Here is a 24,291-nt window from a genome sequence, read left to right as displayed (position 1 = left end):
AGTTCCCAGACCCAGTTGTTCTTCCTACTTGGATTGTGACCCCCAAATTAATCAATGCCCAGGAAGGCATCATGACCCTGCCTTAGCTCCCAGGTGACATTCACCCTCAAGGAAGCTTTGGGAAGCTTGGTATCAGCTCTCAGAGGCACTCAAGAGTATTTCCACCCTTCAGCCTGGACACAGTTTTGTTGCCTACCCCAGCTACCCAGTGAAATGCCTACTGCTTTTCAATGTCTATATGTAAGGAACTTGTGCTCCTAAATTCGGCTCTCCAGTTTTCACCTTGCTTTGTAAAGTAGTGCAGCACAGATGGTCCTGGCAGTTTACTGCTGCAGAGATTATAAATTTCTATCTCTATAATAATATAGATACCTCTTTACACATAAGCCACTTGTACTACAAAGACAAGTTCTAATTCTCTGCTTTAATTTTATGCTCTGCATCAGAAGATGCTGACATTTAATTATTTAGGCTGCAACTGACAGTTTTAAATTTCTTCATCACACTGTGATGGTCAAATATGTAGAGGCATTATTGAAGTTGGTACCTACTATCAACAGTAAGACTTGATGTGGAGATGTGGTAAAATACAGTATAATCTCAGTGAAGAAATAATTTTACAAAGTAGAGGATGTCAAGGTGGTAATAAACATATGATGATTTTCAGCTCTAAATATGTATCAAACTGAGTATGAAAAGAAAGAACTGCAATAGTCTTGGCTTTGACATAGACTTAGAAGGCCTTAATCAAATTGTCTGCATCCTTTTTGCAACCATTTTTCCTTCTGAAAATAGGTACATTATCCTGCTGTGGTGACACAGTTTAAGCATGATATGCAAACAGGTACCTATTAAAAGTGTTATTCACTAATTATTGGAGTATAAATTGAAATAAATATAAAGTTCTATAGATTTTTTACAAAACGTGTCAGGCTTTAACATCAGTGGTCACTAAGACATCGTTATACAACCACCACTAGATGGCAAAGTCATACTGCTCTCTCTGGACACTATCACTGATTTAAAATCAAATTTATGTTCCCATGAGTCTCAAGACAGAGAGAAGAACAAACCAGGATAAGAAACACAAATATTTATGATCATGATTCTGTAGTCAAAGAACTGCATGACAAATTCAAACAAGTTAAATTATAGCATATTGATTCACAGTAAATTTTATATTGGTTTAAGTTGCATTTCTACTAACAGCTTAAGACTGTAAGAGAGGAAAATTTACTTTTTAAAGTACCGAAACTGCTGGAACACATCACAGTAACAAGAAAACTATCTGGAGATTTGACATATTTGTTTTGGTTTTTAATGTGTGCCTGCAGTGGGGGAAGCAGTAGTGCTGCTGCAGGGTTTTTACAAACTGACTGGACTTAAGAGATTAAAGAATTCTAGTTATGTTATGTTTCCACCATAACTGCAATACAAATGAAAACTCTGAGAGCATCCCCTTGTGATTTGTATTTTTACACTAATGGAACTGGAATTTGGTTTATGAGTTCGGGACTGTCAAATGTGAGGATTCTTTAACTGTTTCTAAGTTTCATGATGAAAATAAATCATGCAGGCACTTTTGAAAATTAGTATGGAGAGGTCAATTTAAAATTACAAGTAGAAGTGTGCACAGCTCTCAGCATCTACACACAATTCTGTATAACATGTCACAAATTTGGTTTTGCTAGAACTCATCTGTTTGGAAAACAGAATCACCCCTTAATGCATTTGTGACACCTTTATCTACATAACCATTCAGAGTAACTCCTTTTAGTTTCATACTTGGAGCTACAAAAGTGTTGAAAACCAAGAATCTGTGGCCTCTAACCTGGAGCAGCCAGTCAGATCCAGCATTCATGCAGATCTGCAAGCCTTAGATTGCAGCTCAGAGGAGACCACTGTATGACACTATTTTTTAGGTATTCTAAAAAGCTCTGTGTCTCTAGAATAAATCAGATCTGCTGTGAATGCAGTTTCCTCCTGCAGGTATTATCAGAATCCATATAATGTGTCTGTACTGCAAGGACATGCACACAATCAACTTCAGTCAGTGAACAAAACAAACAAACAAAAAAATTGAAAAACTCAAGTATCACCCCTGCTTTGATTTAACATGATTAAGTTTAATGATTAAATCATTTTGAAGTGGTATAGATGGTTGACTGCAATACTTTTAAAGCCCACCTGAGTCTTTCAGGGTTACCAATTATTTCCATTTTGATTGTGATTTATTACTTGTTGTCTAGACAACTGATTGTCAATTTTAATACAGATGGATTCTATATAAATTTGAATACACTTAATTTAGATTGAGATGTGCTCACTGACATGTGCTGTAAAAAGTCAACTGCATTTTACCTGATCCTTGTTTGATGACAGGAGCTGATGGAGGTGGTGGTTTCTTCGGTCTCTAAAATTTAATAACAGAAGAAAACAGGTTGCTTCAAAAGGCCTGTAAATCTCATTCATACAGAGGTTGGAGTTAATCATAAGGTGCTTAACATTAATAATTGCAAGTCATGAGACTACAGATCTGCCACATATTTCTCCTGAAATAACTTCATTGAAATGAAGAGAGAAAATAGCATTAACAAATAAAATAACTTTTTTATATTAGCAACTGAAATGTCCTGCTGAGGGGTTAAAAGTGTTCCTTTTATATACCTTAAGACTGGAGGAATACATGACCTTTGATCTAATGAAGAAGCCTATTTCTTTAAAATTTAACCTTGTAAATATTCTTACCCATTTTGCAAAAAAAACCCACCAAAAAAACCCCAGCAAAACCACAAAGAAACTCCAAGATACATGCAGCAAAACCTGAAGTATTTTCAGATCATAAATGAGGCAAAAAAGCAGAACCAAATACAGTAGAAGTTACTCTTTATTCACTTACTAGGATATATTTAAAGTTCCAGTTGTGAAAGATCAGAACTTTAGATGTTTGGTGAAATGAAACAAATTATTCTGACTAATCTGTCCTTTTTATACTTTTACCTTTTCTTTTATGACAATTTTCCTAATAGATCTGTAATGGTAAGACTGAGAAACACAATCACCAAAGTTTCTGGTAGTGCTGGAACAATTCCTCTTCACCTGCAGGCTGGAGGACTGATGGCTTTTTTCTGTGTTGGCATGTGAGAATGCATGCACAGCACACTGGCAGTCACCACATGTATGTTGGAATGAGTGCAAAACCAAACCCAGCATCGTGCTACATCAAATGACATACTTTATCTCTGACTTTAAAGAAACCCCGACAAACTAGCAAGATTAAATTGTAAGCAAAAAAAAAAAAAATATATGTTTTTCCATATGTTCATCCTTTTTTTCTGATGTTCATCTTTTTTCCTTTGGTACAGATTAATCACAATCACTTTCACTACATTGCTGGCTATGTAGTAATGTATATTGTCTTGTGGAACACATGTGGAATAAAATGATTTTTCCAGATATACACCGCCAAACTTCAATCAGCCATTTAGGTTAGTATTTTCTCTCAAACTCTTATTGATCCCTGCCCTCCCTCCAATTATTTTCTATCTATCTGCCAAAGCTTTTGAGAAAGATCAGTTGCTTTGTTCACTTGCAGTAATTAGTTCAGTGTCTGCCCTAGAACTCTCAGATCTTGGTCTGAGTGTTGAAAGAGAGCAGGTTTGTTGTAAAGGCTGAGCGCTTGCCACATACCCTTCCAAGGGATCTCTCTCAAATCTAGTGACTTTATTCATCTCTGGAGAAAAAAAAAATACCAGTTTTTGCCCAGACAGGGTAAGCCTAACATCCTGAATCTCAAAGTTGTCATCCAGCAACCTTCAGGTTTCTTCTACCATCTTACCTTGACCAGCTCACCTTTTGTCATCAACCTGAGAAAGCTGTGGTTAAGAACTCAGGAGATCAGAGTGATCTCCTACAGCCTGGCTGCCATGGGCCATTGTCCACCAACAATGAGTCCCTTAAACTCTCAGAGACACTTCTACAAGAATTTAGGATTAAGGTTTAAATGCAGAAAAGCGAAGAAAAATTTGGAAAGGAAACGAGACAGAGACAATGAATGTCCTGTGATAGGCATTAGGAGTTCTGTTGATAGTGGCTGCAGAGTGAAATAATTGATGCTGAGGATTCAACAGTACAATACAGGCATTTGGGGTTTTATTGGAGAGTGGTGTGATCCCACTGACTGGCAATACATCAGCAGCTGGAATACAAGAGATGCACTCCCTTAGCACATCTTTTGGCTTAGCTCTCTCCTGTAAGGGGTCTAAGTCCCTGAGATGTGTCTTCCAAAGCATAACAAATGCAGACAGACGAGTGACAGATTCACTACAGTCACTCCTGATTAAAACCAAAGCACTTATGTAGACAAACACAAAGGAAAAAGAGTTGATGTAACAAAGTGGCTTTAAGTGAAAGCTGAAAAGGAAAATAGATTGTTTCAAAAGGACAAGTCAAGGTCAGAAAGGGTGCAACGTGAGGAGCCTCAAAAGACTCCTTAGGGAAACATGGAAGAGAGAAGGATTTACAAGGGTCTGTGCCTGGATGAGATAACCAGGAAGGTGATGGAGACAGACTAGAAATTAGGCCAACAGAAAGGAAACCAGGACTGGTTGGACAAGAAGAGAACAGAGCTACAGAGCAGGGACAAAGAGAAAAAGGGAAGAAGAAAAAAAAGGTGTATAAAGAAATTTGGTGTAGGGGTAGAAAGTAAATCCAGATGGTGGTTTGGACTCAGGTAGTGAGCTCAGTGGAAAATCCTGTAATGGAGACCACCTGGGAGGTGGAGACTGGGACTAGGCAGTGAATAGAAAAGACCTGGAACAAATAGGCAAGTGTGGAAAAGAGTCAGGCTTGGAAAACTAGGGCCTGAACAAGAAGATGGGAAGAGATCCCAAGCTTTTGTTGAACAGACAGAAGAACTACTGCAACAAATACTTTCAGACCATGGGATGGAATCCAAGGTCTCTGGATCACATCAGAAAATACCTGACAAAGTCACTGGTAAAGTATTTATCTCCTTCCTTTTTAGCATTGATTCAAGAACAGACAGATGGTCTATAGTCCTACCAGTTACTTACTCAAGTGGCCAGATCTGTGGCATTTCAAAAATTAATAAAATTTTATTTTCCATGGTTAGAGCAAACCTAGCTGCAATTTCCAAGTATCTGAATATCCAATTTATTCTACAAGTTATATTCAATTGTACTCTAAAAATCACTGTAAAGATACATAATTTTTAAGTTCAAAAAGACTGAATAATTACACCACCAAAAAAGGATACCAGTAAGGATTTTTTTTCTTCTATAATAGGCTCACTATGTCTTCAGATTTTTGATTTCTGCCTCTTCTACAAATCACCTTCTTTTATTTTTAGGCCTAAAGCCAGGATACGCACTTTGCTGTAGAACTGCCTTTTCGTCTCCCACAGTTTTTGCTGCTCTTCTCCTTTCCCTTTCAATAAATATCTTGTTAGCCTCTGTGAGTTGTTTAATAGTTGCTTTATTAAGCTTTCCAAGTTATTTAATTTTTGCCTTCGGCATCCAATTTTATTGCCAAAGAGTGAAGCTGGGCGTCAGTAAATTTTGGTTTTATCACAGAAGGCTTGCACTGTCACTGTGAAATACTCATCAAAAGCCTGATTGCAAGCTTGTAATATCCCACTGATGACTCAAAAGGCTCCTAAAAATGGAATGGACTTTTGGGGGAAGTAATCCATTACTTTATGCCAGAAAACCACAAGATTTCTAAATATTGTCTGGCAATACCATCTTTTTCAAATAAATAGGAGCTGAAAAAACTTCTGCATAGGTTTCATACCTTCTTTTTTAGTAATCCTGAGAGGTAAAGAAACATGCCTCTGAGATACCAAAAGCTTATTATATTTCAAATTTCACTGTTAAAATCTCGTATTATATATATTTATATATATACTTCTCATATTCCACCACAAAATCAATGGAGAAGATTAAAGAATTCTGGATGCCATTGCATCATAAGACCCAATGCTGGGACCTCCAGTTCTTCTCTCTCTCAAACTTGTAGGACACAGGACAAAGGGCTTTCAGAGCAGCATAATGAAGGTGGGGTGAATGGATGGGTAAATCAAACCCTTCAAGGAAACTCCATAAGATGACTTTGAGTGCCACACATTCTTCTTCTAACCCAGAATTTTTTTCTTTTTAAGTTATGAGAAGTAAAACATTGTCAAAATCACATATCTGAAAGAAGATTCCTTTCAGCTCTACTTTCATTCTGAATTTTCAAGTGAAAATAATATATTGCTTACCTCTTTTTCAAAATCTGAAGGGAGTAGCTTGACAAAGTTATCTGGAAAGACACCTCGTCTGCCATTGAGTTCTCCTTCCCACCAACCCACATCAATGCAATCCTACAAAACAGTAAAATAAAATGAAAACCACAGTGTGCTTGTGCACTGAGCAGATTTTTGAGCTGAAGTACTCTCTTGCATAATGTCCTGCCTGTTTGCTAGAATATAACAATTTGCTGGAGTACCAGGTTAACAGGGTAATCTCTCAGACAAAAACTTCAATAACCACCCTGCATTCCATTATCACAGGGAGCAGCTAGGAAAGAACAATGAACATGCTGTAAGAGCTCAAGACCTTGTCTGTGTCCAAAACAAAGTGCTAGTTCACCATTTGATCTATTAAACCAGTCAGCATTTTGAGCACGCATGACCCTATGTCTCTCTGACTTCATTCTGCAGAAAGACAATAACTTAATTAAACATCATACATCAGAAGATAAAAAAGCTCCCTTATTTCCCATACTTTCAAAAGAAAGCTTGACACATTTGAATTATTAAATTCCATCTCACTCCAATTTTTAAGGGAGTGAACATCATGCACCTGATTAATATCAGGCATCACCTTCCTTTTCTGCGGCATTTCTGAGCAGTACAATGCAGAGTGTAAAGCAAAACAATGTACAGATAAATAAGTGAATAAGTAACATCAGTGATTCTAAATGATTAAAAAATAGCAGTTATTTTTGTTATGAATAATAATAGTGACAGAAGCCACAACATTTAAGAGAAGGTTGAAGCTGTTCCCAAAGTCCTCAGTGCTTTTATTCACTTTTTTTGTGTGTGTGTGTGTATTTGCTACATAGAACACTTCCTGTTGAGATTTTCCACATTCTTTTTTCCTGAAAGCTCAAGCTGTAACAGCTCAGCTGTTTTCCAAAACACAATTACAGGAAAGTCACCCATTGTCTGCTCAGTCTTAAAACCACTTCAGCCAATTTCTGCAGTTGGCTCTATATCAGGCTGGTCAACCTTTACTGATTTCCATAAAATCTTTTATTTCAGCTGCTAAATGAATGACAAAACAATGCAGGTTAACTTAGTGAGGTGTACTTAATACACCTCAGTATAAGGTTACTTAAGGTTATTAAGTTACAATAGACAAACACTGGATGATATTTGAGAGAAAACAGAGTTGCTTTTATGCTTTGGGGGTGGTTTTTTTTACTTTTCTGTTCTAGACTCTTTATTTAGGTTATTTAGTTCTCCTGGTCTCCTGACTATGTGCTAGCTAAACATGCCAGCTAAAGAGCCTGGTTTCTTACATCATGTCTGTTTTGATGCAGTTGGATTTCCCCCCCTCCTATCTTAGTATTTTTCTCTGATGTAATGCAGACACAAAACAATCCTTTCATTCTTTTTTTGATAATCTTTTCTCATGCCTAATCTTTGCTTTTCTGTATTCTCCCTTCTCTGTAGCAGGGTGGCCTCCACCAGGGAGGACATTTTCTAGGTCTTCCCACAGTTATTTAGGAGTACTAGTTATTTAGGAGGTATTTACCAGCTCTGTAAGACCTTTGTTAGTGACAAGGGCTGATTCTTGACCAGCTGATGTTTTCAAAACATCTGCTGAGTACCTACAGGGCTGTCAAGGGCTCCATGGAGGACCAAGATAATCAGCCAGTCATGCATGGCATGGGCAGGCACTGTGCAGGATTCTGCCCTTGCTGCAGAGCCAGTGCCCCTCATTCTTGGTGTGAAGGCGCTCTCCCACTTGGCTCTATCTACTTGCACAGCCTAATAATCAGTGCACTCAATTGTTCTATCACATGGTGTGTTTTATAATGCCCTCCACCCCCTACGCTGCTAATCTGAAACTGCCTAAACATTTATGACCCAATTTAGATTTTGAAAAATATTAAGAATAATTCAAGCATCCAGAGACGAAAAGCTTGTGCTTCAACTGATTGCACAGCTTAGTGCTAGCTAATAATCCCGACTGAACAGCACAAGACATCACATATATGCTTTTTAGGTAGGATATTTTATTCTCTTAAGAAACACAAATATTACTCTTACTTCTTCATTTTATTAACACATGTGAATTTTTTCCTCAATGTTTTTTGAAGCTCATTTGTTTTCATGGAGCTGCTGTTTGTGTCACACATTCATAAATCCCAAACAGCCGCAGGTTTGCTTTTTTCCCCTCTCCAGCTCGTCACTCAGGCTTATGCAGCCAATCACCACAGCAAGTAAATCTCTTTAGGCAGTTTCTCTTTAATTTTCTCATTTAGTTCACTTGCAAAGGAGGCTTATGGGTCACTGAGAAAAAGATAAAGAGACTTTAGAAGCTAAAAGCTACTGATGAAATCTGGTGAAGAATCTCCATGGTGGTGCCCTCCTGCTACCCTCAACTGCAGGCGTGCCATGCCCCAGCAACCTCTGGAAGCCAGCCTAAGGTGCAGGCAGAAGGTGTAGGAATCCAGAAATGAAGAGACATTTCTCTGTTTGTCCTATTCTCCAAAAAGGTATCAATCCTATTTACCATTGACAGAAAGGCTTCCAAATATCCCTGGGTAAACCAGGATTTATAAAAAACTAAGTAGAAGGTGGTAGAATGTTTAGTATGCCACTGAGGTGAAAAATACAGGTTTTAGAGGGGTTTAATACATGGAGTAAAGACGGAGGAAAAAAGGTGTGGTTTTTAGCTCTTCTTCTCCATGATTCTGCAGTTTTTGGGAGCACAAAGAATGACTGGTTGAGAGTTAGTCACAGTTTTAGTTATGTAAGTAGATATAGAAAACTTATTTGTTAAAATATAAAAACAATACACATGAGGCAGCTGCTTGGTTTGGGGCCATTTTGTACCATCAGAGCAAAAGGAGCCAGGTTGAGGTGAATTGAACTTGTGCTGATAGTCTGGAGAGACCTGCCAAGTTTTGTAATAACCTTCTAATAAACACGAGAAACAAGATTCTAACGAGCTTGGGAGTTTTCTTCAAACCCAGAGAACTGAGATAACCGGGACTCCCCATGAGGGAGGATCCCAAAGGAGCTCAGCCCAAAGGGGACTGAGAAATCCAAGAGTAAAGAAAAATACGGAAGTAGAGCAGAATGGAGAGAATAAAAAGAATTAGAGAAGTTACAGAAGGTAGGTCTTAATGGTGGGACAGAGCAGCACACAAGCACACCTGAGTTACAGCCCCACAGCTACCACAAGTACTGACAGAGGGCAGAGCTGAGAAGCACGATCAAGGCAGTGTGATTAAAACAATGTGTCTGCTTGTGAACACTGAGCAAAAACCACTCCATTTCTTCCAGATTGCCATCAGCCATGCAATTCTAACCATAATGCCTTTTTAAACATATCTTGTGGTTATGTGTTCATGTACAGCAAAATGGCTGTAATTTCAAAATGCAAATTTTATAGAAAAGCTGTCAAGTAATTCAGTAGCAAGATTGACAAATCTTTATTAATAACCCAAAATTTATTAACAAACCAGATGGATTTCTGCTTTATCTCTGTGTTATCCTGTCAGACTCATATAACAACTTAAACAAACAGAAATCAGATTAAATATCCCCAAAGTCCTATGAAGAAAATGTGTTACAAGCACTAGAAATGCATTTTGGATTTTTTTTAAGGAAAAAAAACCTCACAAAATATTTACAAAACTGAAGTAGTAAGACATGGCAAAAAAGATACTCCAGATACTGAAATTCATCAAGTTAGGTGGTAGCTGGGTCAACATTTAGCTACTGTAAAAACCTGCTCCAACCAAAGCTTAATTTGGAGACTATACCTACGTTCTCATTGCAGTGACAGTGCAATCAAACACCTTAGAGAAATGCACTGCTGGTCCACATTGCCAATCCTGCTTTGGTTGTTCAAGCAGAGGCAGATTCATGAAACAGAGTAATTAAAAATCTTGAGGGAGATTTTGGTATTTTCTCATTAAAATACATATCTTGGTTTTATCCTCATTTCTAGTAAAGTAAAATCATAAAACATCATGAAGTAAAATCATAAAAATGACCTCTAAGATCACTGAATCTATCTGTTACCCCAGCACTGCCAAGTCCACCTCTAAGCCGTGTCCCTAAGTACCACATCTACATGTCTTCTAAGTACTTCCAGGGATGGAGACTCCACATCTTCCCTGGGCAGCCTGTTCCAGCGCTTCACCACTCCTTTGGTGATGAAACTTTTTCTGGTATCTAATCTAAAACTCCTCTGGCCCAGCTCGAGGCCTATCACTTGTAACTTGGCACAGCCTCACGCCGACTATGCCAGGGCACCTGGACAGCTGCTCCTGTCACAGAGGGGATGCTCCTGCTGTGCTGGGCAGGAACTTGCTGCCATTGCCCCGTCCCTTCAGTCACTTCAGCCAGGCAGAGCAAGGATGGGGAATGCTCCGTATCAGGAATGTCCTGTCTGCCTGTTGGGCCTGCCCCAAGGAAGGCTGGGTGTGATTCCAGCTCACTTCCATTCGGCAGCCATTCTAATTCCAAGCTCAGCGGTTCCCAAATAAAGGATAAAAAAACTGAATACACTGGATTTAATAGCAACATTCATTTTGATCTAAATATTTGGGCAAAAGTTGGACAAAACATAGTGAAGAGAAAGACTAAAGTGTTGAGTTTTTGAGATGTTTAAACTTTGTAAGAAATAAATATTACACAAAATATTAGGTACTAAAATGTCAACTTTGGCTGGAACACTTACATTAATCAGAGAAAAGGGTAAATCTGGGAGCAATGGAAACTACTAGAAAATCAGAATATAGCTACCTCTTGTCAACATGTTGCCAAGAATTTTAAGAGTATACACAAATGAACTAAAAAACATCAGTCTTTTTCTTGATTTGAAGAATAAAAAGAACAATTCATTGTGGAATCAGCAGTGAGACAGGCAAGCTGTGAATAAAATTAGAAGAGAGAATCATCTGGAGAAAACAGACTTTTTTTTTTTTCAGAGGGGAACATCAAAAAAGAAAACAAAATACAAACCCAAACCAATGGTAAAACAAGAAAAGTAAAAACACAGTTCTACTCTGAAACTTATGTCTGTGGTGAGTAAAAGAGTAGGGACAGAGGAGAGGGGAGAGAGAGAGATACATGAGCAGAGAGACCAGCCAAAAGCCATGCAGCGATATTTTAACATAGGCAAAGAAAGTTTCCATTCAGAGCACCAGACTTATCACACTGTTACTGAATGCAAGTGAAATACAGTGAGATACATAAGTGGGGTTGACAGCATAAGATCACGGCTGTCACCTTTTAGCAACTGCAGTGATCCTGCACCCACTCTCATACTGATGAAGAAAAGTCATAAAACAGTAGAGTCATGCTTTCTCCTCTTCTGGGTAAAAGAATAATGACATTGCTTGGTCTCTTATGTGCACAGTATCCTACATTATAAGGTTTCTTAGCAGCAGAACTACTGCTCTGTGTTAGAGCAAACATTGTGCTGTTCCTTCTCTTGGTGCTCTGAATTCAACAGGAAAAAAGCAGAAGATGGGTGGAGATTGAACAAAAAGCCCAGCATAAAGTGCCTTATGCTCTGCAGTCTGACAAATTCTCCACTCTCTGCACAGAAGCAGCTGTACCCAGACGCCAGTGACATGACACTGGCCCATGTCATCTCCCCAGAGCAGGAGTCCAGCTGCTCACCAGCCAAGAACACAAACTTCCCTTCCCTCAAACACCACCGCTGGTTTGCTTTGATGGTGCCAGTGGAGGTAGATAAGGCAGAGCTGTCAGTCCCCTTTAGTACCTGATACCACATTGAAGATAATGAAATTAAAAGACTCAAGTTCATACCCGGCAGGTGATGTGTCTCTCACGCCAAGCCGTGTCCCAGCTACAAGTTTGGTGCTGACTGATTACCCCACTACACAAACATGACTGAACTCTCCCTGCTGGAAATGCTTACAGCTTCACAGCCTTTCCCTTGGCTCCAAGTAGGCAGGAGTTTCATACACCCCGAAGACAGAGGGGTTTTTATTTCATATAAAGCGCTCTGTCTTAAAAAAACAGACTTGGTTATTAGAGATGGGTTTATTTCTAGCCCACACCGCTATTTGCACTCTAGGCCTGAGCCAGGTAAAAAGAACATGAAGGAAACCAACAGTTTTGCTGAAAATGCAAAGCAGCATTTCTGGTTTGTAAACATATTTATAATAAAACTCTACTATTTGGATTTTTTCCATTATTTTACCAGGACTCAATAAAGAATGCAAGATTATTATAATTTAAATGTCAGACACACTCCAGTGTATGTTTTCTTCCAAGTACTATGCATTATTCTACCCTTTTTTTTTTTTTACTCTTTTTTTTTCTTGAAGCCACTTACAGGAGAGTTACTGCATGCTATGAGACTGTTCTTAATCTTTTAAATAAAAACCTGTAGCTACTTGGCTCTATGTATACATTATAGTGTGTTCAGAAGCCCGTTGGACTTGTATCTCCATCATTGCAGCCAGCTGCAAGTGCATCAAGATTGCTCTCGCCAGCATTAACAGCCATCTGATACTGGGAATCTACCAACAGCTGAGCAATTTCTGCAGCTTTACCTGCAGAAATTTAAATAAAGCTGCAATTCCTGCAGCTTTACCTTCCTCAAGGAAGCCTGAGAGGAAGCAGGCATCCACTGCTGCAGCCATGCTTTCCACTTAACTTTAGGGGCAAAGATGTTTCCTGCCTTTTCCTCCAAAGCAGCCAGACCTTCAAGGCAGCACCCACTCCTCTCATCTCTTGCTACCTTCGGAAGAACTGACAATTTTGGGGAGTGTCATGCCCCAAGTTCATCTCTCCCCTCCCTAACCTAGTTTCCAAGCTGCCCCTAGTGAAGAAGAAGGCTTTTGTCAGTATAAGTAAATGAGAGATTTTTTTCTATTCCCCAGGGTCACAAAATGAGTAATAATGTAATTATCTTCTCTCCTTTCCATGACTTGAACTGCACCTGTGTAAACTCTTTAAGAAATGCATCTGAAAAAGGGCAATCTTCTCATCTGTAAATAGAGCTTCTGTTTTTCTGAGGGAGCTGATTGCTGCATAGTCTGGTCTTCTGAACATGATGGTACTTTGCAATACTGCTAAAATATGAAGCTATAGTTTAGACATCAACCTACAACTGCTGGATTTTTCAGGTCTTTGATGAAAAGTTTTTATTCAGCAACATTCAATCACACAGATTTCATCATTACAGCTAAGATAGAAGGCAACACTAAGAACAAGAATAAGCCCAGAAGGCCCCCAGAAAAGTATGTGAAGCTTATACTGTAGTATCTGTACTGAGATACACCATCACGATGCAGGGTTTGAGAAAGTATTATTTTTCTGGAAATCTCAATTAGAAGACATAGTTCCTTACAAAATAAAATTATCATTATTATTATTATTATTATTATTATTATTATTATTATTATTATTATTATTAAAATCCCAGCCGTTGTCATTTGCATTCATTAAATCTCTACCTTCCTTCAGCCTTTCTAAAGCTGGTTTTTGTCAAGAAGAATGTTGAGCTGGAAAAATTGGATTATTCAGAAAGCCATGAATCCTTCTTATGCTTGCACTTTCATGAAAGCTTGAGCTTTCACATGTCAGCTCTGCTGTGCTGGCAGCCCCCCATTAAATTGCTGCTAACCCCATTGTAAGAATCTCTCCAGAAGTCTTTTGACAACAGCTAGCCAACATCAACATTTAAAGAAAAACCAATCACCTTTAATGCAAAGAAAATGTGTCTATTGAACTTTTCAAGACATCAACCATAATTCACAGAGAGATTCATGCAACATCTAAAGGCTTCTGAATTTGAGGATTAAAGGCCTCATAGAAAGATAAATCTGGAGGACAAGCCCTCTGCCATACAACCCACCCTCACAGGGCACCTGTGGGACCTCCAGGCTTGACTGCAGCTCTGGACCCAAGAGGTCCCAACTCTCACAAGCACCAGAGAAGGCCACTGGAAGGGCTCTGTGATTTTGAAACAGTCATTAAAAATACAACAGATCTTCATTAATACAATTTGGCATTTGGGGGGAAATAAAAAAGTCATGTTAAATCAGAGTGACAAAAGCATTTTAATGATCTTAAAATACGTTTCTTTAGAAATTCTTGCTACATTCAGTGTCATGGTGCTGAAACCAAGACAGATCATTCTCAAAATCCAAATTTATTTTAAGAGTTAGAAAAGAACTGATTTTAGAATCTTCATCCATTCTCATTAAACTTGGTAAACTATCTATGAATGAAGGAAAGCATCTCTCCAGAGGCTTACATTACACTCACATTGCACTACCTAGCACTTCTCCAAATGATTAAGATTTGTTACTTACTATAAACTCAGTTACTGGGATTGAGACCTCACAGTACAAAAATTGCAAAATTTGTTACATTTTGTTAAAGAAAATGAGCATCTGGTTAGTAATCAAGTACTCCTTGACAGAAACATGGTTTTAAAATCTGTCATTAAGACAGTATGAATCTCTCAACAACTACCTAATATGAGATAAGTTATATAAAAGAGACAGCCCAATAGACAATAAATTTGTCTTCTGAAGCAGTCCTGGAAAAAACCCATTTTCCCTTTACATACTTCTTGCAATACACGTAGATTATGAAATATTGAAAAAAAAGCATTAAAGCCCTGGCCCCTAACCCAGAGGTTTATCCTGCTCAAATGCTTTAACATATTCCTAAAGCCCCAAGTCCTGCATGGATCCTTCCCAGCTCCTGTCAGTTCTCATGCCCAAGCCATACAGAACTTTACACTGATAATGCCAGTTGCATCTTTCAAAGCTTAAGCAGTCAAACAGGAAAATTTTTATTTATCTTCAAGCTCCAAGGCTCTACTAAGAAATCCTCATGTCAGCCCTGTATAGAAGGAAACAGGAGAGAGTCAGAAATTAGACTTTATTTCAGCTTTGGTCACACTGCTCTTTCCAAGCTGTGCTTTTTAGTGGAAGGCACAACAAGAAGACACTTGTCCAGAAGACAAAATCTGGTCAAAAATTGGCCCAGGTTATTGAACCCTGCAAAAACCCTGGCTGAGAATAATGAATGACCTGCAATACCCAGGACATTAGAGCAGAGGACCTAACAGAGCAGATGTACTTCTTCTGTTAAATCTGTTTCAGGCTAGGTCTAATCATTTGACTTCACATTCTGTGACTAAATAGTTTAATCAGTAATGAGGCTAAAAAGCTTTGATTAAATATTTGTACAAACAGGAAGAATTAAGTTGCTTATTGAACAAAACAATCTCTTCTGAGGATTCACTTCATTTGCAATGTTCACTCAGCAGAATTATCATGGAGAAATAAATATGTTCCACATCATAAAACTTGAACACTCCAATACTCAAATTAAAACTAAATTAGCCAACACAAACATGAAAGGTGGTGCTAGTAACAGACATAATTTATGCCTCTGATGAGCCAAGATAAAATATTTATGTAATTACATTTTCTGTATTTAGAAAGATTATAAAAACCTAGAACAAAACATTTGAAAGATTATTTAATGCAATAGCATTAAACCACTTAGATGGAAGACATCTTAGGACCAGGGTCTTAATTACAATTACTAATTACTTGGCACTGTATGTGCATTTTTACTTCCCCTTTAAATAGCTCTCCCTGCCCTGAAAATGTTGGACTTCAGATAATACCATCAAACCAGCAGGTGAACCCAACATTCAGAATAAAAGAACGGATGAAGTTAAGCAGTGAATCTAAACCCCACACTGTGAGCAATAATCACAGTTTTCCAGACACCTCAGCATTTCAGCAATATATTTTCTAAGTAGGAAAAAAGATTCTTTCCCTTTTTATCTCAAAATATGTCACTTTCTTAGATTAGCTTGGCTGTGTTAAACATACTTACAAACAAAACGCCTTTCAAATGATGCAAATCTTGAAGCATTGCATGCATGAGGGATCCTGCTACTTCGCCTATCTAGTCTGGCATGAACTTGCATTTGTCAAAATTCAAATTTGGGACTTCCCACAAACAAAAGAATTCCTTTCTTTTGAAGTCACTCTTGTAGCACCACAATTGGTGGTAAGAAGAACAGGAAAAGAGAACTTCAGTGTGTACTTTAAAAAAATAATATTATAAATACAATATGAGATCAACATTTGAGTCCTGGCTGTTCCACTCTCCCCGGACTAATCACAGGCTTAGCAGCTTATTTAAGTGCTTAGCTCAAACATTTGTGTTTCAGTAATATTTCTAAAGATACCAATGAAAAGTAAGCTGCACCTGGTTCCTGATTAAACATTGTCAGGCTTTGTCTCTACAGAGCCTTAACACCCCACTGCTAACCACAGCAGCCAAGAAATGCTGCAAGATATGAACAAGTGCTACAAAATTATTTATAAACATTTTAAAGTCTTGGCCAGGACAAGGTTCAAGCAAGAGGAATTACTCAGAGTCTATTTTCCATAATTTACTGAGAATAATTCCAGAAAATGAACATTTATTTACTTGATCATCAGTGCGCCCACAGATTTTACATAACTGTTTTATATCACTCATTTGAGGAACATTCATGCTTCTGTGAAATGACACAGGTTTTACCCAGGGCATTGCTGCACACATTGGAGGTATGTCAAACAGGGCTCGTTTTGCAGGACCTACCCCAGCTGCCATCCCTCAAGGCACCGTGGTTTGAAACCCAGTAAGAATCCAAACCTTCTCATTCCTATTAGTCAAAACCTACAGAGGAAAGTTTCAGGTCAGGGAGAAGTGACCCTACAGCTACACCAGCCTCTCAGCAAGCTGCTGGGGCAGTCCCACTCCTCCATCACCCGTCCCTGCTCACATGCCCCGGAGTGTCCTGTGGTTGTCAGATGCAAGGTGAAAGGGCAGAAGAACCATCCCTTTTAGCATCCATCATGTAAAACTGCACCCTCAGCACGCACAACGTGCAAAATAATTCCTTGTATGGAATCAGAAGCGTGATAGAAGCAGGTTTCCCATTCAGAGAAGGAGGCAGGATGTCCTGGGGGAAAAGCTGGTGCCAAGGGAAGTAGTGAAGGGTAGGGGACAAGGAACACAGAAAGCAGATTAGGTACGGCTATTAGGTCTGGCCAGTGATGAATAATTCATGGCTATCTCAGGAGCCTTTATGGCATTGTTCTTTCTGGGGGAAATGCCTATTTATTTCCAGAGGCAAGAAGTGCCTTTATTGCTTACATGCTTCTCTTTAAACACAAAACATCATAAAAGCCTTCTTAAAGCTGGGCAGTATTAAATGCTTACTTACTGTATTCCTTTCAGTTTCTGTATGCAAGACTGCTGTATAAGTTACAAATGTGCAAAATATCTTGTATTAAAAGCCCAAAAAGGGGCATCTGCATGACCAAATATTCAGTGTCAACCAAAGTCCATTGCATTGCTCAGACAGAAAGCCATATTTTTATTTTGTTAAACCAGATCATACTTTCCCTTGCATAACCTATTTTTTTTTGCATGGTTATATCAGTAAACTAATTTGTAAAAATGAGATAAAAAGCTTGATTTTAGTTGTCAGTCAAGAAAAAACAAAATTACCTGGCTATCATGAAATTTGACTGTTTTTTTCCTTTCATAGTAAGAAAGAGACAATCTTAGACTTTATTTTGAAAGAGATGGTCTTAAGCTACCACATTTCTGCTTGGAAAAATTCTTCTGTTGGTTTGTTTTTAGAGGAGAAAATAGTGAAGATTTCACCTTAATAAGGATGAACTAGTGATACCTACCTATTAGCTCATATTTAAAGAAAAACTTGAAGATTTTAATTCCTTCACATATTTCTATAGACAAGGTTTGTAAAATACGTGTGTGCTGTTTGTAATTAAAGGTGTACAGAAAACTTCAGCAATGAATAAAACCCCAGAGAAACAATTTCTGCCAACTCTAGCGACTCCCCAGCCCAGTGAAATGTTCAATGGAGTATCAGTGAGTGTCCTCTATCACACTGTCTACCTCCTGCTCCTTCCCCTGCTCATGGCCTCAACTCACTGGCAAGATTCTTTAACATAGCACTTACTAATTTCATCCCTTTAGGAGCCTCCTGCATCCGTCAGAGCAGCTGTTTTCCTTCACAACCCTGCACAGATGAGTTCGCCTTGCCAATAGCTCAGCTAAAGAAAGTGCTTGGACAATTACCTCCTGCACCAGGATGAGCATTTAAAGATGTTGTATGAGAGAAAAGCAGTAGAATTGTTTTGGCAAAAGGGCCACGCTCCAGTAACTGCCTATAAATACAGTCAGGGTTAAATTAGCTGCCTCGTGGCTACCCCAAGGATTGGGTGGGATTAAACTCTGCATAAAGCCAGATTCCACGCTCTTACAGAGACAAACACACACAGCACCACTCCAATAGTGAGAAAAGGACATGGTCAAAAAGACTATCAAAACCGAATCTCATTGAATTGTTTCATTATACTCTTCTACTCACCTGTACTTGTCTGTCTTATCACTCGACTGCATATGCTTCAGGGCAGGAAGTCGCTAAATGTACGGCGTTTTGAACCACAAAACTTGCAAATCTCACAATAAATTATTAACAATAACACCAAAAGCAAATACAAGCTTTGTAAAACGTGACTGCCATATGCTTATTTTTAAAACGAGGTTTGTGGCTCTTTGCCCCCCAGCACAGAATTAAGCTCTACAAATTGGGTTGTCATTAAACATCTCATTAAATATCTAGACCAGATAAATGGTCATGAAAGTTTTTCACTAGTAATTATCCTGTTGTGTCTTTCATAATACCAATGCAGTAACTATTTGAATAGCATCAGCAAATCACCTTAAAGATTCAGAATTAGGAGAATTGGCACTGATATCAGTACAACCCATTGAAAATAAGGGTTCAGGTGAGAATATCTTGCTTTTGCAATGATCTTTAAAGCAGCTGATCTTATTTATCTAGACCATTTTCTCTCCTGGGAACAAGGTGGTCTTTACTGCCTAGAGCTCAGGTAGATTGGTGCACTGCAATGAAATCTTCTTTACATCCTTGCAAGTAAAACTGCTTTTGAATTAGAGCACAGCTGCCAGTGTGTGCTTGATGTATTTGCTTTGAAATTATGTAGCTATTTCTATTGATTCCTCACACAGGTCATTTTCAGTGAAGTTGTCAGAATCCTATGCATTTTATCATAATTTGTCAAAGCTATTAATAAATCTGTGGAAAAGTGGCTTACAATAGCTATGTCTAAGAGGGCTGGAATAAAAAGTCCAGTAAAATTTTCATCATGGCAGTTGAAAATGTCACATGAATCTTTTGCTGCTTAGAAGAAACTCTATTTATTACAATTACAATCTTCAAAATTAATATTTGAGCATGATAAAAGACCTGTTTTCCACCCTCCTTCAGCTGCAGATTGCAGTCATTACCAGTGTTCTTGCCCATACCCAAATGCTGTCAGGAATACTTTGAAGACACTAACAAAAATTACTTAAGGAACACAAATGTCTGACAATGCAAAAATAATCAACAGCGTCAATCCCATGGCCTCTTACCATTCATAATTTTAATCTCATGAACATATCTAATCATCAAAATGCACAGCTATGACCTTAACTGTACAAGTAAAATTACTGTATTTTTCTTTTTATTCTCTTTCTTTCAAAGGCATATTTTTCTTAGACTCCTTTTTTGCCAAGCAAAGGTACCAGGTCTATTAGTTTATTGCCTTGAAGATGAAGTTTTTACCTTTAGTTACAATTCTGACCAATATTTTCAGAGCTTTTACATTATTCTGCATGAAGAAAATAGAAGACTACCATTTACCCACTTTTATATCCACTTATTAATAAATAAAACCTTTTTTAGGTATTTAAAAGGGTATTTGCTTCACTGGGACAAAGAAGGAAAGAAAAACTTTTCCAGAAATTTTTGGAATAGATTCATGTGAAGTTTCTGCTTTTCTTCAGTCTTTTAGGTACATTTTAACTACGATATGTTGGGACTCTATTTCATAGCATATATTTTCCAAATAATAGGCAATTATTTTCGGTTATCAGTTTGGCATAATGCCATCCTTCACCCTATATCTTCCCAAAAACATACCATTCTGACCCATAAGTGATCAGCCTCTACTGACTTTCTTCAGTGCTTAAATAAATCTTTCCAGCACATTCTCCATGTGATTAGGGAGGTTACTTGTGATTCAGCAAATCTTTTCAAAGTATTCTTTAGCTGTTTCAAAGAAACTCAGGTATTCAAATTCTCTTATCACAGAGACCTATTGGGAAGTTCTGACCAGCTTGTGATTCAAGATCTCAACATCCATTAAAACAGTGAGAATTTGAAACAGAGTCTGTAGAGACCATGACAGAAAAAAAAAATTTAAAAAAATTTAATAATGGTTTGGTCTTTATATTAGAGTGATATTTTCTGATCTTGATTTTATGATCTTGACAAAGGGACTTTTATAACTAATTCAGCTGAATAAAAGAGAGAAATCTGCTATACTCTTATCCTTTTTATTTGTGGATATTGTTAAAATGGTGCTATTGAATTCTGCATTTACTGATTCCACATCTTTCCACAAAATTAGGTCTTAGCATTTTAAGATGAATATTAAACTAACAGCTTCCTCACATACCCATTGTCACATGTGTGTGCACCTGTACACAGGCTCTTGTAGGAGCTCCCCATTTAGCTCATTTGATCCATCCCCTTTTGTCTTAGCACCTATCAAGTGATACTCATCTTCATGCTTTTAAGATTATTGTAATGCATTTTATATTCTTTTCATGAGATTTCTCTCCCATTCTTCTGTCACTCACTCTTTACTTCAGCCACTCCCACACATTCTCACCAATGCTGTAGTTTTCAATTAAAAACAAATTCAGCATGAGTTAAAACTACAAGTCTTCAACACTCCTATGGATCTAACTATGGAAAAACAGACTAGTCTAGTAACAGACTTTTTATGCTAGGAATCTATATCACTTTTTGGTTTAGTGATTTCAACAAAATACATTGTTTTACGATAATGCATCTGTGGTTGTAGGAAGTACTGTGACACCCATGTTTCCTTAAAAGTAACAGTCTTCTCTCTTTGAGTCTAGATAGTTGGGAAGAATAAATGCTATCTAATGCTTTCCAGCATAGAAAGCAAAAGCTGCAAAACAATTAATTACAAATAAATTAAAAGAAACTCTGTGATCTGATAGCAAAGCCATGGCAATGATTTCTGATTCATTCCACGTGTTCCTCTTTGATGCCTGTTAGTCAGCATGGCTCACTAACTGGTCATGTAAGCATGGTGATTTGAACTCCGGGTAACTCTCTAGCAGAAGCCATTGGTGGGCAGAAAGGTGAGGCTGATTTTGTTAATGCTGACTAAAAGAAAGATGACAACAGACATCTGCTTCAGAAGATCTAGACTAAAATAAATTTACTGTATTATGTGGTAGAGCATAAAGGAGACCTCACTGTTTTCAGAACTCCACAGCAAAGACCTTGATTCCACATAGCTTGAATTTTATTTTTTTAACTGTGTTAAAAACATATGAAGAAACCCCACAAGTCTGAGGCCTGCAAAGCACAAAAGGATCTGCAAAGTGACTGCTTGTTAAGCATCATTTCTTCAGTGGCTCAGATCAGTTCAGACATCCCATAAAAAGGCATCCACAAAGAAACTCCAGGCTTTTGTGCATTGAGACCCCCCACTCTTTAGGGGCATGGGTTTATATAAGTGTTCATAGACACGACACGACACAGAAAAAAAGAAGAAAAATAAAATGTCTGCAGTGGCTTGATATCATTGAGAGTAGAAGGACATGGCTAGAGAATAGCATATTTACTATTCCAAACCATTCTCTCTGTGTGATTTGGAATACTGATCAATATGGTCAAATCATCAGCTTAGTTATTATGAAAGACAAATATCCTTCCACTGTGAGCGCAGAGGCAGAGGGAAGAAGAAAATGGGAAAAAGCAAGCAAATGAAAGCTCACATAGAAACTTCAGGAATGTAATTGTCTTTTTATCTATGTTTGCTGATGAACACAGCTCCACCCAGAGACCAGCAACTTGGGGAATTAAATCATTCTGGTCAATAAAGCATAAATTGGACAGGAGCAACATCTAGAAAGCCATTTTCATGATCAGAAACACTGTTAAACACTCACATGAGAACATTCTGAATCGGGCAGAGCTACACAGCTCTACAAACTAGCTAAACAAAAGTCAGTGAGGACAAGTAATTAAAGGATATTTAATGTACACAATTTATTTTTACATTTGCAATTCTCGTCTGACCAAATGTCTGATTACTTTTCCTTGGTTACATGTGTATTGTTCAGGACAAAGATGTCCTCTAGGATTTAAAATAGTTTAGTATGTGGCAAACACTGACCCAGATGTACTTCCCAAGATTCTGGGGTTTTTTTCACAGTGCCAAATTGTTCAGTCAAGTAACAATTTCTTATAACACATCAGTTACAGTACTAATTATTTTACTGTCATATAAGCACAAAGAAAAGCAGCAGTATTGTGTACATTGTTATGATTCATCTTCCTCATGGAAAGGCCTTTTCTAGTTTATAGATTTTTTTTCCCCCACAAATATTTATGTCCAGCAATCAAAAACTTTTAAACAAACCATAAAGTCTTTAAACAGGAGCAGGAAATAAAGTGCACCTAAACTATAATCTGTTCTTTGTAACATGGTGCACATCTCTTCTAAAGGCAAACCAACTGTCTACTCACTATCTCACTCTATGGTTTCTGAAGATTTAGTATAAATCCTGGCTCTGTTTTTTTCATGTCTAATCTTGAATAATTTAATATAATTTTTAAAAAAACCACAGATCTAAAACTATTCATTTTCTGTCATATTTCTCTGCTTTACCAGAACGTTAAGACTGGCTAAATTTTAAATGTTTAGTTCAGTACATTAATTTAGGCAAATTACCTCAGTCTAAAACAAAAATCTAATTCACAATTCCTACAAGAAAAAAAAATCTCACGTGTGAAAGCTGCAAGTATATTATAAAACTAATATTCAAAGCTGCTGCTTTCTAGAATCTTCCAATTTATTCTCTAAGCCATTATGCTTGTTACAGGGATCAATTTAACAATTTATATTGTTCTGCCATCAGATTAAAATTAATATTAATTCTATAAATTTGTGGGCTCAAGAGTACACATTGATTGTTCTTTGCTTTACATTCATTATCAGGGTAAGGCTCGAAAGCACAGGAGGAAGGGGTTTGTAGGGCTCTGAAGTCTGTGTAATGTTTCACTGTCAAACTAGCATTGGTTTAGCAACAACACTGTCAAAGGCATAAATACTAATTTTATGGCAATTAAATTATGTCAGTTTTAAAAACTGTATCACTGCTTATAGGAGAAAAATATTGCTTTTACCTTGCTGATAAGTGTGACAACATCACCTTCCCGGATTGTGAGTTCATCATCGTTCTGTGCTTCATACGGAAATATCACTTTGCAATACTCCTTGTCTGAAAGGAAGAACATTCACTGTGATAAATTATCACTTTATAACAACTGCTTATTCAAGGGTGAATAATCTTCATAAAGTATTCCATTAGTGTCTCTTTGTGCTGCCTTATTTCCTTGCCATCTTTCTCTTTGCATTTGAGACCTTCATAAACAATATGAAATATTTAAAAAACTGCATTCTGATAAGCATTCCCACACACGTCATCCAGGGAGCCATCTCTGTAGCCCCTAGAACCATTATCTCAAATGAGATTGCTCCAGACAGCAACCTGCCACAGCCTCTTTCCCTTAGAGAAAGCCTGTATCTGACACTTCCACAGTTCCACTGCTATGCCTCCCACCAGATCACATAAACTGGAAGCATAAAGGATGCAGTAGGTTGACATAGCTTATCTCTCCCCTTGTGTGCAAGAAAGCAGATATTTATGAATCTATAAAGATGGTACAACAATAAATAATACATTAATAAATGTTAATGCATTAATAACTAAACCACCTGTAAACTCAGTATAAGAGTTTTGAGTATTACTCTAAAGTTTCCTCAGCTCTT

At 37.7% G+C, this 24,291-nt stretch overlaps 1 protein-coding gene across 8 annotated transcripts in view; it reads right to left on the bottom strand.

Annotated features, from left to right (window-relative positions):
• SH3KBP1 (SH3 domain containing kinase binding protein 1) overlaps positions 1-24,291 on the bottom strand; it is a 214,114-nt gene that overhangs the window by 29,234 nt on the left and 160,589 nt on the right. For all 8 annotated transcript variants that reach the window (XM_015635209.3, XM_033512366.1, XM_015635182.3 and 5 more), the window contains 3 exons: positions 23,646-23,740; positions 6,284-6,385; positions 2,362-2,413 (listed from right to left, as the gene is read on the bottom strand). In XM_015635209.3, coding sequence (XP_015490695.1) covers positions 2,362-2,413; positions 6,284-6,385; positions 23,646-23,740 — 249 coding nt within the window. The remainder of the gene's footprint in view (positions 1-2,361; positions 2,414-6,283; positions 6,386-23,645; positions 23,741-24,291) is intronic.

This window comes from Parus major, chromosome 1, assembly GCF_001522545.3.
Source record: "Parus major isolate Abel chromosome 1, Parus_major1.1, whole genome shotgun sequence".
NCBI classification, from domain to species: domain Eukaryota; kingdom Metazoa; phylum Chordata; class Aves; order Passeriformes; family Paridae; genus Parus; species Parus major.
This window is presented reverse-complemented; position numbering and strand designations above follow the sequence as displayed.